The 17949-nt window shown below is 43.9% G+C and overlaps 1 protein-coding gene across 4 annotated transcripts in view; it reads left to right on the forward strand.

Moving 5' to 3' along the window:
- The window catches only part of atos (atos homolog atossa), a 145775-nt gene extending 128588 nt beyond the window's left edge, over positions 1-17187 (forward strand). For 3 of the 4 annotated variants that reach the window (XM_089548067.1, XM_089548065.1, XM_089548066.1), the window contains 9 exons: positions 1228-1353; positions 2290-3571; positions 7692-7820; positions 9337-9407; positions 10644-10752; positions 13313-13474; positions 14609-14668; positions 15639-15814; positions 16677-17187. In XM_089548067.1, the coding sequence (XP_089404193.1) occupies positions 1228-1353; positions 2290-3571; positions 7692-7820; positions 9337-9407; positions 10644-10752; positions 13313-13474; positions 14609-14668; positions 15639-15814; positions 16677-16842 (2281 nt within the window). In that variant the 3' untranslated portion in view covers positions 16843-17187. Of the gene's footprint in view, positions 1-1227; positions 1354-2289; positions 3572-7691; positions 7821-9336; positions 9408-10643; positions 10753-13312; positions 13475-14608; positions 14711-15638; positions 15815-16676 lie in introns of those variants that run through there. The other variant, XM_089548068.1, reaches the window with a different exon arrangement.
- The last annotated feature ends 762 nt before the right edge of the window (positions 17188-17949 follow it).

Below are 17949 nucleotides of genomic sequence, written 5' to 3' on the forward strand. Positions count from 1 at the left end.
TTTCCCTAATTAAATCGAATTAACGTCCTGCTCCCGCCATTTTTTTTTTAATTCTGCCTCGTACGATGGGCGGAGTCGACCAACGCGTGAAGTTCCTTTCAGCCAGCTCCGTGGAGGCTTTGCTTTCGCTTTATTTTGTTTTTTAGGTTTCCACGAATAAATAGTTTCATTCGCAGATAATATAGCCGCAAAATAAGCCCGCAGAAATAAAAATATGCGCGGACTATTTGCTACTACGGACTACTACGTATTACTCCGCCGATGGCAGAGCGGCAAGCCGCCACTAAACTGGGTGAAAGGCACTCCACGCGTTGGTCGACTCCGCCCACCGTACGAGGCAGAATTAAAAAAAAAGGGCGGGAGCCGGACGTTAATTCGATTTAATTAGGGAAATCGGCCACACAGGGCAATAAGTCTCAGTTTCTAAGAATGCTAGGAACGTGTAGATTGAGTTCCCGCGGCAAAAGGCAAGTTCAGATTCCTCTTCAGTGCACCTTTAAGCTCAAAATGCTCGGAGGAAGCATTCTGCCGGTGTGATGACTTTAATGAACTGAAATGATCCTATTGCAGCCACATTATTGTGGCAGAATTTTAACCCAATGGGTGTAACCTTCCAGGCTCTTACCCATTATGTGTTTGCCTCGACATTTGCAAACGTTCCTTTTGCTACCATTATTATGTGCACGGTGGCTCTATGCAGTCGCTAGTTCTTGCAGTGTGTAGTCTTTCATATTCGTAACTGCGTGCAGTGTAAAACATGGTTGTGCAAAAGTCTGTTTCGGACCTCCTGCCCAGGTTCTTACATGAGCTGCACATCGAGGACCTTGAAAATAAATTAAATGGGAAACAATCTAAGTGCACTGTTCATTGATGCTCATGCAGTAATACTATATGGCCTCATGCTACTGAAACGAAATGTGACATTCTTTGCTTTCTTTTTCTTGAATTGCTAAATAGCAAAGTGGCTAAAACTGCCATAATACAAAATAGTGCTAATTTTATATTTCTAATACTTAGAAAAAAAGCAGCAGCGTGTCTAGTGTTGTTGAGTGCAATATTATTCAGTTCAAAAAATTCCCGGGACTCCTTAATCGTTGTTTCTTTTTTCTTTGCATGCTCTGCATGTTCACAAAGAATATTTCTCCTGAAGTGTGGCCCTGGCATTAATAATTAACTGTCAGCTAGTTTTGTGTGTGCTCATTGGCAGTTCTTTTCTGCTCATTGCAGGGTTCCAGAAGCAACAGCTGCTCCACGAAGCCTGATCCAGGCCATGCGGTCCTACCTTCACTTTTCACAGATCAGTGCCTGGTATAGTCTGTCGGGTGGAAAGAGTCCTCGAAACATCTACTACAGGTGCTTTTCTCTGTTCATCTCTAAATAGCCACTTCATTTCGTATATAGCACACAACAGGAACTATCAGTCGTGAGCATATAGTGTTAGGCCCGCTAATGTTCTATGAATGTAATGCCCCATATCCGGGGCCTTTGAGGTAGCAAGCTAGCAGACAAACAAATAAAGCAAACAAACAAACAAACACAAATAAATGAATAAATTGGTGTAATTGTGTAGCATTTGTTGCCATTAAGTTCTGGAGAGCTTATTGTGTGCAAACCGATATGTTGGACCATGGCATTTTCATCCTCATTGCTGTTGCATCATTAGCATGTGACTACTGTTCATAGCACCTGCTTGGACTCCAGCTAGTGTTTGAGCTGAGTCTTTCTAGATAATAAGAGATTAAAAAAATGATTACATTCTTTGTTTCTAGGTGATCAGAAGAACCACCTGAATATGACAGGAGTGCCTGACTTGTACCTGCTTGTTGCAAATCTGCCTAAATGTTTGGTTGTCATTGTTGTTCCTTTATTGCGTTCCCCCTGTCTCACAGCTGGCTGGCCTCATCATTATCCAGCATGTTAAAATAACAGACTGGTTCTTCTGAAATGTACTGCACGTCCATGATTCAACCTGCTCTAAGCCCAAGAGGGCTTCAGTTAGTCATGGTATTCTTGATGTCTGTGTTTAGCTAGTCATTCCCAGTGTCTTCTCTGTGAAGTCCATAATGGAGCTTATATTTAAATTCCCTGATTAGAATTGCTTAATGTTAACTACGGCTGATGAAACTGTGAGGAAAGATATTTAGAAATGGCTTTTAGTCCACTGGTTTCTACATTTACATTTAATCCATCTGATCCTAATTTCTCTACGAAGATTCTCGCCAAACTGTATTTTTGTTTTATTCGAGCAAGAATTAATTTTTTTTCCTTCATTTTCCGTACGCCGTGCAGGATATCTGTGCCAGGGGAAGCATTCTCCAGCAAGTTCCTCTGCAGCCCTCACTTGCACAATTTTCCTGTGGCAAGCCTTGGACGAAGTGCCTCCATCAAGGTGTCCGTCAAGTCCGTGCCCCGGTGTCCCAATGGCATTCCGGCAGTCGCCTGTGCCAAGCATCCTCCCGTGCCTACCACGCCCGTGGCTCCCAGCTGTGAGCCGTCGGGCGCCCCCATCATCACTGCCCCGGTTCGAGGCCGAAGCATCAGGGACGCTGGCGGGATCGTGAAGAACGATGAGTCCACACCCGCCAAACGCAAGGCCAAGAAGCACAGCAAGGGGGACCTCTCGGCAGACCTGCTACTGGGAGAGAGCCTTCTCGATCCCCCACAGTCCCTGCAGATGTACCCCAAGCGCTACCAGAGTCCATCGCGATGTGGGAGCCCCAGCGTGGAGGTGCCCGAGCACCTCATGTTCAGAAGCCGAGCCCAGTCTCCGCTGGAGCCCAGCGGCGAAGCCCAAGCCGAGCGTAATCGGGGGAGGACTCCGAGACGACCCGTCATAGAGCGTTTTCTGAAGAAGAGCGGAGAGCCACTGCCCAGCGAGTCATTCGCCTCGTCAGACACTGCCGCAGCCACCTCGAACCGAGGGCAGAGAAAAGAGGAGCCGGTGACAGCTGCCACTCTTTCTTTCTGGCCGAGCCAGCACATCCGGGAGCGAACAACTTTGCCTGCCCCCGAGCAGCAAGCTGCCTTTGTTCCGGTCCCGCCATCGCCGCTCTTGCTCGGTGATTGTGGGGACAATGTCGGTGCAAAACAACCCGGTGAAAGCAAGCCCGTTGACAAATTCGCCCATGCCGCGTCGCCCGAACAGGACTGCATTGGACTGAAGCAAAGTCTGGAGGTCCTGAGCCTGTGTCACATGAGCAAACCTTCTGCCAAACACAAACTGATCTCAAGCAGCTCTAGTGATAGTCCACTTTTACACGTGCAGCAGCAGCAGCAGCCAGCTGCCAAACCTGACTTGCTAAGGACTTCAGGGCCCAGTGTGAAAGACCGGTGTGTGGAAGGGACAGTTGGCAATGGCGAGGTGGTGCATAGGGCCATTGCGAAGGAGAGTGACGCTAGTGGTAGCAAATGTGGTCCCGCTGTGGACAGGGAAGAAGCAAGTCATAAGAGAGCATTAGGGCACAGTAAGACGTGGAGCGAGGGTCTCTGTGACCTGAAGCTGAAGGATGGAGTGGTTGGAAAAGGCAGCCACATCTTCAGCAACCTCATTCACAAGCACAAAGTGAGGCAGGTGGGTACATGCTGCTGTGAACCTCAGTGCCGTGCTATCTTGTCTCTAGTATCCTACATTCTTTCTGTACCCGTAGTGGCAGTGCTGCTGTGTATATGTATAGACTCTCAGTTTTACTTCCTAACTTCTCTCTTAATAAAAAACATTGTTATTCTTTGTCTCTTTTAGCCCTTTGCTTGTTTGTCTATCTCTATTACTCTGTCTACTACAGCTTATATTATATTGCTTCTGTCAGCATATTGTCCATGTTAAGGGGAGACGAGGCTCTTAAAACTAACCTTTTTATTTATGGCTAGAATCTCATGAAATTTCATACACAGATGCATTTTTCTCTTCTGATTCTAAAAATGTAGTCATAATTGAGCTGGTGGTCTTAGATCTTACAAAGTCTAGAATGTGATTAGGTAATTTCTTACGCAGCTTTAATGAACTTTCTCATTGCATTTTGTTGCTTTTCTTACATGAATTGATAGCCAGAGAGTTCCCATACCCGGTGACATTCTTCGTTTTTCTCTAAAGGCATGTCATCCTGACATACTATGTCGAGAGTAAATATCGCAGTATTTGACACTGCAACTCGCTAAGCTAATTGTAAATTGCTATTTATACGTGGCCTAAACAAAAAAAGTAAGAATGTCATCGGGTATGAGAATTCACTGGCTGTCAATTCATGTAATTAAAAGCAAGAAAATGCAATGAGAAAGTTCATTAAAGCTACGTAAGAAATTACCTACTTACACTCTAGAATTTAAGATAACTTTTGATCTAAGACCACCAGCTCAATTATGACTACATATTTGGAATCAGAAGAGAAAAACACATCTGTGTGTAAAATTGCATGAGATTCGAGCCATAAAAAAAGGTCAGTTTTAAGACCCTCGTCCCCCCTTAAGTATATATGCACACCGTTTCATTGTTGAAAGTTCAGTGTGAAAACTTTGCACAGCAGTCAAGTGTGATTTAGTTTGTTTTGAGCTTCAGCACTATTTTCTTCTCTGCCTTAGTTCCTTAACTATGAATTGATTCCCTTCCCCTACAGAACATCCTTAAGTGTTGCAGTCGATGAAGATTGGGCACATTATGCGTCTTCATACTCAACTCTAGGCGGGCAGTTAGCATATTGTACGCCGTCTTAGTAGAGTTACCTAAGCGAGCAGCCGCTTTTGTAAGTTACACAGACGTGTTTTTTGTACATATTTGTTGGAGAAAACACTGTAGTTATGCTGTGAAGCACCATTTAATCTCTTTGGTTCAAGTGTTAGGCTAATTGCTCCAATGTTTGAATAACCTGTTAAAGAAGGTAGTGTGAAGTGAAGCATCAGCCTTGAATTGCTGTAGAGGTCAGAATGCAAGTAATGATCAGCTATCGAAAATTCAGAATGTAATTTTTACTACTTAGGGTGGGGTGAGTCTTTGTTTTGTCAAGAAAATAAATTTGTCGATTTTTCACTTACCTTTCAGAAAATATATTGCACTTGGGTATTCACAACTTTAGAGATGCTTTTTTAATCTTTTTTTGTGGTCATGTCTAGTGGAAAGGTGGAAGTTTCTTTTAGCAGAGTATGTTTCTAGCTTTCAGAAAATATATTGCACTTGGCTATTTGCAACTTTAGAAACGCTTTTTTCATCGTTTTTTGAGGCCGTGTCGAGCGGAAAGGTGCGAGTTTTCAGATGCTTTGTCAGCATTTTTATCAAAACAGTATTTTTGGAAGTCCACATACCTTTTCTTACGAACTATTAGGCATAAGCTAACAAAATTCCCAGATTTCAAACCAATGCCTTTTACATGATTCAAAGGCCCAAGTCCGTTGTTATTTTAATGAAAAAAAAAAACATTCATAAGGCGCAATTTCATTGCACGCAGAATGAGAATAAAATGTAATAAATTTACTTTTTCTTAAGTGCACATATTTATGATATCGACTTGTAAAACAACAGGTTCTACTTTCATGCAAAATTTCAGCACACTGCATTCAGTACATTAGTTGGCAAAAAAACGATACGGACAAAAAATGAAAAAAAGCTAAACGAAATTTCAATCCAGATTTTAGCGCTAATGCTGGGTGCATCTATTTCGAACACTGTTAGAAAATTTTATAACCATATCTCTTATTACAGCTTATCTACAGCCAACTTCTGGAAACTAATCTCGAAGTCTCACCCCACCTTAAACTGTAGCTCCTAAAATACCATGTTAAAGTACCTGTTTGTGTATTGATACATACAAGTTTCAGTTGTAGTTTTTTTTTTTTTGTTAATTATGCTACTTCAAAATACAAGTAGGAAAAGTGAAATTTTTTCTCTAGTTAATTGATGAAAAATGCTATGTAAACTGCAAATTACAGTATTTAAATTGGAGATGTGTTTTTAAATCAAGAAGTTTCTGTGAAATAATGGTCACATTATCGTGCATATTATCTGGTTACTTTGTACCATTGCATGTCATTGCAGCTGCTAATGGGCAGTTTTTCGCAATGAAATTCTCTTGTTATCTCGGACATCTTCAGACTACAATTGTTAGGAGTTTTGAGTGTCATAGACACCAGAAAACCTTAACACTAATGACTGCATAGTTTTGATGGACATATCTTTAATGCATGCCATGTGCAGTACAGCTTAAACTGTACAACTTTAGCAGTGCAACATGAACGGAAAGGAGTAAATGTTGTGTATTGTAATTGTCTCTGAATAAAGAAGCTGTGGTGTTTTCATGCTGATGCTTGTCTTGCAAAATAAAGAGTTACACATCAGACTTGTCCCCAGAGGCTTCTAAAAACTGGGTTACAGTCATACTAGTTTCCGCGTAATAAGTGCCAGTTTTCTGGATCTGTACTACAGTACTGCAGGCGAGCTGGACATGGAAATTATGTGACATAGGCAGATGTATTTTTTGTTGACAAACCACAGAAGTGGTATTTTAGGCACGGTATATAAGTAGCATGGAGCGTTAGAAACTATGCAAGATATGGACATGGAAGGCTTAAGAGAATTCATTCTTTGGCCACTGCCATACAACGAAAGGCCTCGTAAGTTTCCTAATTATTCCAAGTGAAACTTGCAAGACCTTGTCAAAAGTTCTCAGTGTATGAAAGTAATGACTCTACTGCCATTAATCTAGATGTTACCACCTTTGGTACATGTAGGATTTACTGGCGTGTATGGGCATTAAAGGTGCACCGAAGAGGATTCTGAACATGTCTTTTTGCCGTGGCAACTCGATCCACACGTTCCTAGCATTCTTAGAAACAGTGACTTATTGCCCTGTGTGGCCGATTTCCCCAATTAAAACGAATTAACGTCCGGCTCCCGCCTTTTTTTTTTTAATTCTGCCTCGTACGGTGGGCGGAGTCGACTAACGCGTGGAGCGCCTTTCACCCAGTACCGTGGAGGCTTTGCTTTCGCTTTATTTTGTTTTTTAGGTTTCCATGAATAAATAGTTTCATTCGCAAATAATATATCCGCAAAATAAGCCCGAAGAAATAAAAATACGCGCGGACTATTTGCTACTACGGACTACTACGTATTACTCCGCCGATGGCAGAGCGGCAAGCCGCCACGGGACAGGGTGAAAGGCGCTCCACGCGTTGGTCGACTCCGCCCACCGTACGAGGCAGAGTTTAAAAAAAAAAGGTGGGAGCCGGACGTTAATTCGATTTAATTGGGGAAATCGGCCACACAGGGCAGTAAATCGCAGTTTCTAAGAAAGCTCGGAACGTGTAGACTGAGTTCCCGCGGCAAAAAGACAAGTTCAGATTCCTATTCAGTGCACCTTTAACACTGCATGCACTAAAAAGAGAAAGCAGAGCTGATCGAGAGAGTCGAGCCAATCCTTGCTGAAAAATTGTGCTGCTTGCCCTAGCGGGCGAGTTTCACGCATAAAAATTCTCTTGGGCCCGCATTGTTTTACATGCTACTGAAGCCTGGAGCAGGTTTAGCAGTGAAGGCACCACAGCTTCTATAAAACTTCGTTGCTACTCTTTATAGAATGGTGCTTCATCTTGAGGGAATTTCCTGGCTTTTCTTTATTCATCCCTTCCTGCCTGGCTTGTTCAGTGGTGCAAGGTAAAAAGGGAGCAAAGTTCATGCGCGAGTTCACGCTCGGCCGTTGGTCTTGCTTCAGATGATGTGCAAATCACGGAATCATCCAGTGCCTACAGCAGCAGAGCGTGCTCAGTTCCGCCGCTCTCTGGACAGTGCCACCTCAATGGTCTTCCATCAGAAGACTGGTCTGCCACTAACTTCTAGTCCTGTAAGTTCCTTACTGTAGCAGTTGATGATGAGCGGCAGTTTCTTGGGTGTTGCTAAAAAAAGAAAAAACCAGCCTGCAAACAGGTTTCCTGATTATGCTCATGCTGTGCATAGCCTTATCTAATGAGCCTTTTCAGGCTGCATTCAGGCCCTGATCACTTTTCCTGCTTTGGGCTATGGGCGCTGTTATCTTAGCCTTATCATGGTGCATGCACACTGTTATCTTAGCCTTATCATGGTGCATTCATGTTGTGGCCAGTTGCCCTGCTTTTGGCTTTGCACAATCTTATTGATGCCAGGTAAGGCCCATCATATCTTGCTGTGCCAGATAAGGCTGACAAAGGGAACATTCCTGCATTACCTTGCATTGTGTTAAGCTGTAGTGCAGTAGGTCAATGCAGGGAAGCAGGTGGCTGCTGGCTCACCAGAAATGACCAGAGCAGTCTAGTCGGATGCTGTGAACAAAGTAAAAGCTCGCTTTACGGCGCATAAAGATTGCAAGTGAATATGTATAAAGTTTGCAATAGGGTGTTTTTAAACAGCATGTTCACAGTCTCGGATCTGAGGGCAGAAATCTTGTTTGTCTAAACCATTCTGTTTATCTTACAAGAAAAAGTTAATGTTGTCTAGATAGCTCAGGTGATAGATTAGAGCCAGGGATTGATTGATATAAGGAGGGTGGGCATAAATTCTTTATAACAAAATCCTGCCGAACTGCAAGGGAAAAAGTCTCAGGAATGCATGTTCAATTGGGACTTCCCCGTTAACTACCACCTGCAAGAGTGACACATGGATCCGCCCCTGAACAAAAAACGGACCAATGTCTCAACCTGGAACATATGGACCATTTTTGTCTCGGGGAGTTTTTGATAACAGTGCAGCTAGTTCAATGTAGTCCTTTGTTTTTATTATTTTTACTTTGACTTTCAGCCTGTAAATAGCAAAAATAAGACTAAGGGCACTGTTATAAGGTAGCCAGTATTGGGTATCTGTCCTGCCTTTTAATAAAGCATTTTAGACTCCGCTGCTTTTACGTCTGAGCAGTGGAGTGTTCTCCTAATGCGTACAGTTGTGTCTTTGCTTTTATTTTTTATGGCATGCCATGAAAGATTGTAGCGAGTGCAAGTAAAAATGTTTCTTTTGTTCATTTTGTTGAGAATGTAAAGAAAAAAAGTTTCTTGGTTAACTGGAATGGCCACACATAATGGTACCTGTCACATCAGACACTTGCTTTGGTGGGCGTATTGCTTTGTTGTAAATCATGACACACCATTTAGATCTTGATACTGGCGGTTAAAATTGAGTTATTGTCTGGATACAAAGTTTATTAACCTACCTATGCTTTTGAGCTTACTACTATTCTGATTATTTGACTGGTCAGATGGATTGTGGAATGCGGATAGTATTCAACATGTAGCGTATTAAAAAATGCTCTTAGCATCCACACAGACTTCATATGCCTTGCCTTCTAAGCTGCAGTCAGATTAATTGCTTTGCACTTTTTTTGTTTTTTTCAGGCTCCTCTTCGAAAATCTGGAGCCAGTTTTGATTTTGACAGCAGCCTGACTTCTGTGTCTGCAATTAAGAGGTCAGTATTTTGGGATTCTTTGCAGTACAGTTCAGCATGATAGAAAGCACCCAGTTATTAGTCAGCAAACAGGTATTCTCTAGGTGTGCTATTGGAGTTCGCTTCTTGATTTTTAAGCAGCTGTCTTAAATTGTTGGCCTCACGGCACTTGGGAAATGTTATTCTACTCAACAGCAGTATCATTTATAGGTTCCAAGGGCACCAGTAGTGGTGTTGCCTGGGTGGCTATATTGACTCTTGAACGTAAATCTCTTGTTTCACTATCATGTAAAGCTAAAGTGTTCTGTCTTGTATGCTGATTTCAGTGCACCTGTGTCGATATCATGCGTGGTTAATTTTTGCAGTGCCTTCCTTTTTTTTTCAACATCCTGACAAGTGTAATAAAGCAAGAGTTTACTATTTGGCCTCCTGTTGCTTGGTGACGGAACCTTTAAAATCTAAGTTATGGTATAAAAATAGGTGTCGATGGTATGCTGACCCTGCTTTTGTTTCATTTCTGTTTTACAAATCTTTTATTGCGAAAGCAATACTACTTGCACTTTCACGCCGTTGCGTGCCGCGGCCGGTGGCCACCATCGCGCCGCGGCGGTGACCACCATTGACCTTCATTTGACCTTGATTGCATTACATTGGATTAGATTCGATTGTATTGGACTGGATTAGATTAGAGTGGATTGGATTAGAGTGGATTGGATGGGATTGCATTGGATTGGATTGAATTGGATTGTATAACCGATGCATCACCACAAGTCTAACCACAAGCACCACCACCAGCTACACTACCAGCTGTACCATGGCGTGCGTACGGATATTGCTTTCGCAATTACCAAGCTTAACCATGCTAAGCCACAGATTTTTTTCACTCACTCAGCACTCTTGGGAGTGACAAGGTCTAGAAACGGGGCTCATTGCATGCTGCTGTAGTGAACTGTACAGTGCTACTATGTACTAATGTCTGCGTCTATAAGCCAGGCGGCTGCGGAGGATTTCTTCTTGCATTTTTATCATTCCAGAACGTAGGTTTATTTTTTTTTTTATGCTGCTGCACGAACAGTGAAAAAGTGCACAGGAAATAGAACTCACAGAGGGGGGGGGGGGGGGGGGGGGTGATGCCTGCTATTTTTTTTTTTTTTTGCATCCTTGAGAGGTTAGGTTTCTATGTTTGCTTTTTTATTTTATTTGTAATACATGAGTTGCTGAGCAACGTGTCACATGTGTGTCCTTTGTTGTTTCTAGGGCATTGTTTGAGAAGGAACCTGAGGAGGAGGAAGCATCCCCGGAGGAAATCATCAGCTCAAGTGCACCCGCATCCACCACCACTAGCAGCCTCATTGTTAACTTTGAAGTGAGTCCCTTATTAACTGTTTGCTGGCTGGGTAGTGCATGGAGAGCTCACAGACGGCATCACACGTTTACTGGAGTAAATTGGAGGCACTGTATAGTTGTACAAGAAAAAAGGAGAAGCCAGGAAAAGCATTCAACACTGTTAGACTCACACTACCAACTGAAGAAAAAGAAAACGCTAAGGATAACAGATCATCATCATCATCATCACCATCATCAGCCTGACTACACCCACTGCAGGGCAAAGGCCTCTCCCATGTCTCTCCAATTAACCCTGTCCTTTGTCAGTTGCCGCCACTGTATCCCCGCAAACTTCTTAATCTCATCCGCCCACCTAACTTTCTGCCGTCCCGTGCTACGTTTGCTTTCTCTTGGAATCCACTCCGTTACCCTTAAGGACCAGCGGTTATCCTGCCTTCGCATTACATGCCCTGCCCAAGCCCATTTCTTCCTCTTGATTTCAACTAAGATATCATTAACCCACGTTTGTTCCCTCACCCACTCCGCCCTCTTCCTATCTCTTAACGTTACACCTATCATTTTCCTTTCCATAGCTCGCTGCGTTGTCCTTAACTTAAGCTGAACCCTCTTCATTAGCCTCCACGTTTCTGCCCCATAGGTGAGTACCGGTAGGATACAGTTGTTGTATAACAGATGAATAATCAGTTTATTACAAGAGGCAAGTTAAAGTACAGCATGTTGTCATTGAAGCAGCTGCATTGGGACCACGTTGAGTCTGTCTGTCATAACTCAGCACACTTTTGCAAATGCATTGTCGTCATAAAACATCTGAGCCCCAAATCACTTGTGAGTGCCATGCGGGTTGTGCCACGTGCATCGTATTGTAAGCAAGCATGCTTCTGAACAGTCGTACCTATCTTCCGCTCTTACTGTCCTGATTAAAAAGCTGCATCTCCTTCTTGCTAATAGCCACTGATTGGTACGCTTATGCATGCTCCCTCCTGTCTCGAAGTCATTCTGGAGATTTGAATAATTTCCCTTTTCAAAGTGTTATTTGATTTGGCCAAGATGATCGTTTCTTCAAACCTAGCGTTGCGAAGCCTTTCGCTGGGATCCGTCTCAGATCCATCCTTGCTGCATCGCTTCTCTTCTTTACTTGCAAAACTTTGCAGCGCCTGCAATTCACTCCAGTGTTAAACTAACGAGCCCAAGCGCAAACTATACTTAATGTCATATGTTTATTTTGCTTAAGGGCATGCATTGTGGTGCAACAGTTCACCTTGTGAACCCTTTGCCTGTCTGAACTTGTTTAGCTTCCAATAATGAGATGTTTAGGTATGTCTCCCACACAGATATCATGGAATGAGGCCGTTACATATGGTCAAAGAGTTGTGCAGGTCACTATCTGAAAAGATATGACTGGACTGCTGATGCATTTGAAAGGAAGTTGTTTTATGTTTCTCACAGAGGGAGTTGTTTATTATATGACCTCTTTTGTCACACTGCATTATATTGCTTCAGAGACTTGTGGCAGGCAGTTAGTGCTTAATTAAGTCATGTATATATTGCCTCTGGTGCTATTTGGTGGGGGAAAAAAAAAGCAGTTTTCTGGGCGTACACAATTTTCCCCAGTCATACTACTATTTACAGCCTTACCTTTGATGCCAAGATATATCTAGCTCATTAGTTAAACTGTGTGTCATGAATATAAGAAAGTGAGGCTGGGATGTCGATGTGGTTTGTACTGAGGGTTTGCGCTAAATATGAGGTTCAGCTGTGGTAGTCTGAATTGCATGTCTGGTCGCAGAGCATATACCAACCAAGTAATGTAAGCTGTCTCTCAAATAGGGCTTCAGTCACCTGGTGTAAATGTAAATTCGGCCTCTGGTTTTACACTACATAATGTTAATGTCAAAGTTATCCGAGTTCTTTCATGTTGTCGCTACAAATATAAACTGCTGAAAAATGTGTTTGGCGGTATAATAGTCATCACCATGCGACTTTATCCCACAGTGTGTACTGAGCAAAAAGTAACAGCAGTTAATTTACTAGGTATGGAAGAAGCAGAATAAGCACGTGGAATCAACTCACTTCCATGATTGCGGTGATACAACCAGAATCTTTTGATACTTTTCCTCTAAGCATGAAACTTCTGCACCTCATTTGGATTAGCTTCACATGCAGCTTGGAGTGACCATGCTCTGGCACCGTGATTTCCCAGCACAGCCTAATTTTTTCTGTGGACAAGGCATAATACGCAGACATGCGTTGTGTATACTGTAGTATGCAGGGTCACGCACATAGACATGCATAACCCAGGCTTCAGTCTGTGTGTGCATTGGATTTTTGCTTTCTTTCTATTTACGTTTGGTCTCCTGACCAAACTGTCTCTCTGCCTTGGAGGTAGTCAGCAGAACAGTGATCAGCTGCTCTTTTTTTCTGTTTGGTGGTGGAACTTGTTCTGTGGCCGATTTTGTCTATGTTTGAAACTTTGAGGGAAGTGTTGGGACTTGTAGAAGCTGTCAAAGGACCCTGCTACAACTGAGAAAACACTTCGTCGTCAGTAATTTCCGGCCGCGCTTCCTTCTCTTGGTGCGCAGGAGTCTGTCCTGAATGGTCGGCTGGAGCCAGTGAGCACTGTGCAGGGCTTTGTGGCCGAGATTGGGGCAAGCGGATCTTTCTGCCCCAGGCACATCACGCTGCCAGTGACTGTCTTCTTCTACTCGCTGCAGGACATTGACAAAGTCGTCTCACCTTATTTGGTAAGAATACTGCTGTGCCCACTCAGTGTCGCTTGCTGTTTGCCGCAAGCTTTACCCTAGAAGTGACAAACTAAACAGGCCACAGGTCGTGGGAAACTTGTTGTGGGTTGCCCATCATGGGAATTTGACGTTTTGTCAGGCATGCGATTGCCTTTTCTTTGACTTCCTTGACAATTGTTTTGTTGTCTGCATTAAGTCATGCTTGCCTTGCAGTGTTAAAGGTGCACTGAAGAGGAATCTGAACTCGTCTTTTTGCCACGGGGACTCGATCTACATGTTCCAAGCATTCTTAGAAACTGCGACTTATTGCCCTGTGTGGCCGATTTCCCTAATTAAATCGAATTAACGCCTGGCTCCTGCCCTTTTTTTTTTTTAATTCTCCCTCGTATGGTGGGCGGAGTCGACCAACACGGGGAGTGCCTTTCACCCAGTCCCGTGGCGGCTTGCCGCTCTGCCATCGGCGGAGTAATACGTAGTAGTCCGTAGAAGCAAATAGTGCGCGCGTATTTTTATTTCTGCAGGCTTATTTTGCGGTTATATTATCTGCAAATGAAACTATTTATTCGCAGAAACCTAAAAAACAAAATGAAGCGAAAGCAAAGCCTCCACGGAGCTGGCTGAAAGGCACTCCCCGCGTTGGTTGACTCCGCCCACCGTACGAGGGAGAATTAAAAAAAAAAGGCGGGAGCCGGGCGTTAATGCGATTTAATTAGGGAAATCGGCCACACAGGGCAATAAGTCACTGTTTCTAAGAATGCTCGGAACATGCAGATCGAGTTGCCGCGGCAAAAAGACGAGTTCAGATTCCTCTTCAGTGCACCTTTAAGGATTTTCAGTGTGAAATATAAAAGAAAGCATTCTTTGTGGTCCAAAGGGGGAAAGGAAGGTTTTTTTCACTCTGAGCATAAGAGAAAGTGTTCCTTGAGTTTGACAGAACAGGTTTATTGAAGCCGGAGTGAAATTTGGAGCGAAGCTGAAATTCTGCCTTCCCCGGTATAGCCCGGCAAGGCACACCAAAATTTTTTTCATCATTGCCTGTGACATAGGCGCTGATTTCCGTAGTGAAAAAGTTTTGAATTGTGCTCTCCGGAGGTAGTACAATCAGTGCTAATTCCCACTTCTTCGTTCTTGCAGGGTCATATTAACCTTGGCATGAAAGGTTACCATGTTCCAAAGACGGGAACAATTCAAGTGGTGAGTGTCTAGCAGTTTGATACAGAGCTGCATGTCTGCAAGGTGTGTTGTTTTTATTTTTCAGTGATTTTCCTTTCCAAAAATTTTGCATCTGTTTCGTGTCCTATCGCTGCTGTAAGGGCTAATGTCATGTCATTGTTAATAGTTTCAAAGGGGGCTTTCACAGTTCTGTGCCGAGTTTTATAACATGTTACCTTTGCATATATTGTACTGCATTTTTATTTGTCTTTGTGAAGCCATTGCTCAGCTGTTTTTTTGGCTTGCTTTTGCTCAAAAACTTTTGGTCTTCATCTGTGTGGTATATAGGTGGAGTTCAGTGTTGTATTGCCACAATTCAACACGTACTCGACTCTTCGACTACCATGCTCTTTCTGGAAAAATCGAACAATATCCCACACTGTTTTATTCAGAATAACCACAGAATGCAAGGTACCTGCATGATTATAAACTGCAGTTTAGGTATGTGTTACTGCTGATTTGTTCCTTATCACTGTATTCAAACAAGTTATTCATCTTAGTGGGGTAAGCATCGAAAAAGATTTTTCACAAGCCTGTGCAACAAAGCTTACGTGTCTTTTGTCTGACTCCTTATCTTCACTGCTAATGATTATTCTGTGCAGTCATTTTAGTGTTGCTCATATCTGCTGCTAATTCTTGGCTGGCCTTCGTTTTTCTTCCCTCTTGAACCAGAATGAGGCAGCTTGGATGAGTAGGATTCGTTCTTATCTTGTCTATAGCCATTGAAAAAGTGCAAGGACAAGTTCAGTTCAGACCAGGAAGCTATGCAGAGCACAGCACAACAGCTACAAGTGCTTAACCAAGTCTGGAGCTGTTAGCTATAACTGTGTCGCACCTTGCATATTTGTTTTATAACTCGGTGCATCCCTTCTACTACGCTGGCACTTGATCTCTTGAAAAGCTGTGTTGCTGACGTCTCTCACGAGGTGTTCTGTCTTCCCTGTTTCTGCAGACGCTATTCAACCCTCATAACACTGTGGTGAAGATGTTTGTTGTTCGATACGACCTCTCGGACATGCCTCCCAACTGCCAGACGTTCATTCGGCAACGCACCCTGTTCATGCCCACCGATGGATCGGAAACAGACTCTGAAGCAAGCCGCTGGCTCCGCTACCTTATCCACCTCAGGTACATGAGTCAGCTTTTTCAGTTTTAAGGCGGAAGCCTTTAATGCCTCATCGTTGTAATCGGGAGCTGTCGACAGAAATGTCACGCTTTTCAATTGGTCGAAACGGTCGTGACGTCACAGTGCGCGAATTTCAGACTGGACCAATTGTACTTTGGCTACTAACCATGCAACCAATTAAAGGGATCGTATAGTGATGCTCCAAGTAAGTGGCAATGAGTTTAGTTAATTGCTTAATCACTCAATTAGCCAAATAACCTTTTTAATCAGACCAGATAAATAAATAAAACCGAGTAGGAAATTGGTCGTTCGGGAATCGAACCCCGGTCTCCGGAGTGCGAGACGAGCATGTTAACCACTCTGTCATGCAAGCTTGATGGTTTGGAACGAACAAAGGCGCATCTAGCTAATACAACAAAGGCGTCTAGCTAATACGGTGTCTTCCTTCACTCCCATTTTCTCGCTTCCCTTAAGGCGAGGTTCATGTGTCCACCGAGATATGCGAGACAGATACATTTCCTTTCCTCAAAAACCAATTTACCGACGAGCAAGGCGTAGAACCGAACGGGCGATGGCGTTCTGTGGACTCCCTGGCAGCGTTGCAAGATGCTGTCGCGTTTCACTCTTAAGAGGCGATGCTTAACATCTTAACAACACATCAGTGACACAAGCAGCAACACCGCGCTTAAGGCTTTCGCCTCACAACACTTTAGGTCAACAAAGTGCCCCCTGAATTTTGGGTGGTGCAGAGATCAGAGTAGCCCCACTCTTCTTCTAGGTTATGTTGAGATGGTCTGGGGAAGCTTGCACAGCTTTTGGAAATCCTACTTGCGTATTTACTCACACCCGTGGTCACCTTTACAGGTTTGCAAGCTCGAAGTCGGGACGCATCTACCTTCACACAGATGTGCGCATCATTGTGTTCCGGAAGAGTGACCTGGATGCAGCCACTATCCATGGCGATCGTCCTTATGAGCTTCGCTCCTTCACCCAGTGCCCTGTCAACCCCAAGTTCTCTCCCTGCGAGTAATTGACGCCATGGCCGACGATGGCCGAAGGAATAAGAGAAGCTCACTCTTTCACGCCCACACACAAAAACACATACTGGCCATGTCTTGCTCCCCCGTGAATATATTTTTTTCTCCCCCTGTTAAGTAGAGTGATCTCTTTTTGTGTGACTGCAGATTCAGTAAACATCTGTAGAGCATGCGTCTCCTCTCAGAAGACAACCTGGCCATCTGTTCTTTTTTTTTGCTCGTTGTTAAAAGTAAAAAAAAAAGCGATATTGTTCATGTATGCTGTTAACTTATTGTCTTAAAGGCTCTAATAAATTACTAGGAATATGTAGAAATAAAACATGTCTGTTGTCTCGTCACTTTTTCTGAACCCCTGTAACACTCTTATTGCTTCTCTATCTTATGACCTCTCTGTCTGTCCCTACCTTGTGACCTGAATCCCTTATGCATCCTTCATGGCACCTTTTGCATGAGAATGCTACGCTTGCCGCCACCAGGCGTGGCCCTGCAAGTTCCCAGTGGCAGCGCTAATATGAGGATAATCTCGAAAAGAAAGAATTGGCAGCATCCATGAAATACTTTGCAGTTCCTTTCTCATTCCCTGGTTCTTCATGTGGGATAGAATTGTTTCAGTGAAAACAGATTCTATGGCTCTTTTGAGGTATGTCAGTGTTTGCCTGGTAGCAAAATACTCATTTCTTGCTGGCAAAATTCCATCAAAAAATTGGAGGCTTATCAAGGTTAAGCCCAGTGGATGCGAAGCATGTTAAGCAGCTGCCTCAGTATGGTGGCGCCGCCGCCGCGTCGCGCGCGACGGCGCGAACCGAAGCGTGGAGGCCTCCCGACGGCGCGATATGAGGCCAGGCCCCATCTGCAGCCGGTGTGACGTCATCACGTGACGTCACATCATGTGATCTCACTTCAAGGTCAATGGTGGCCGCCGCCGCCGGGAGGCGACCGACGGCGCGATATGAGGCCCCATCTGCAGCCGGTGTGACGTCATGTCACGTCACCTACTTGAAGGTCAATGGTGGCCGCCGCCGGGAGGCGACCGACGGCGCGATATGAGGCCCCATCTGCAGCCGTTGTGACGTCATCACGTGACCCCACTTCAGGGTCAA

This window comes from Amblyomma mixtum, chromosome 6 (genome assembly GCF_055824585.1).
Source record: "Amblyomma mixtum isolate Tamu chromosome 6, ASM5582458v1, whole genome shotgun sequence".
In the NCBI taxonomy this organism is placed as follows: Eukaryota; Metazoa; Arthropoda; class Arachnida; order Ixodida; family Ixodidae; genus Amblyomma; species Amblyomma mixtum.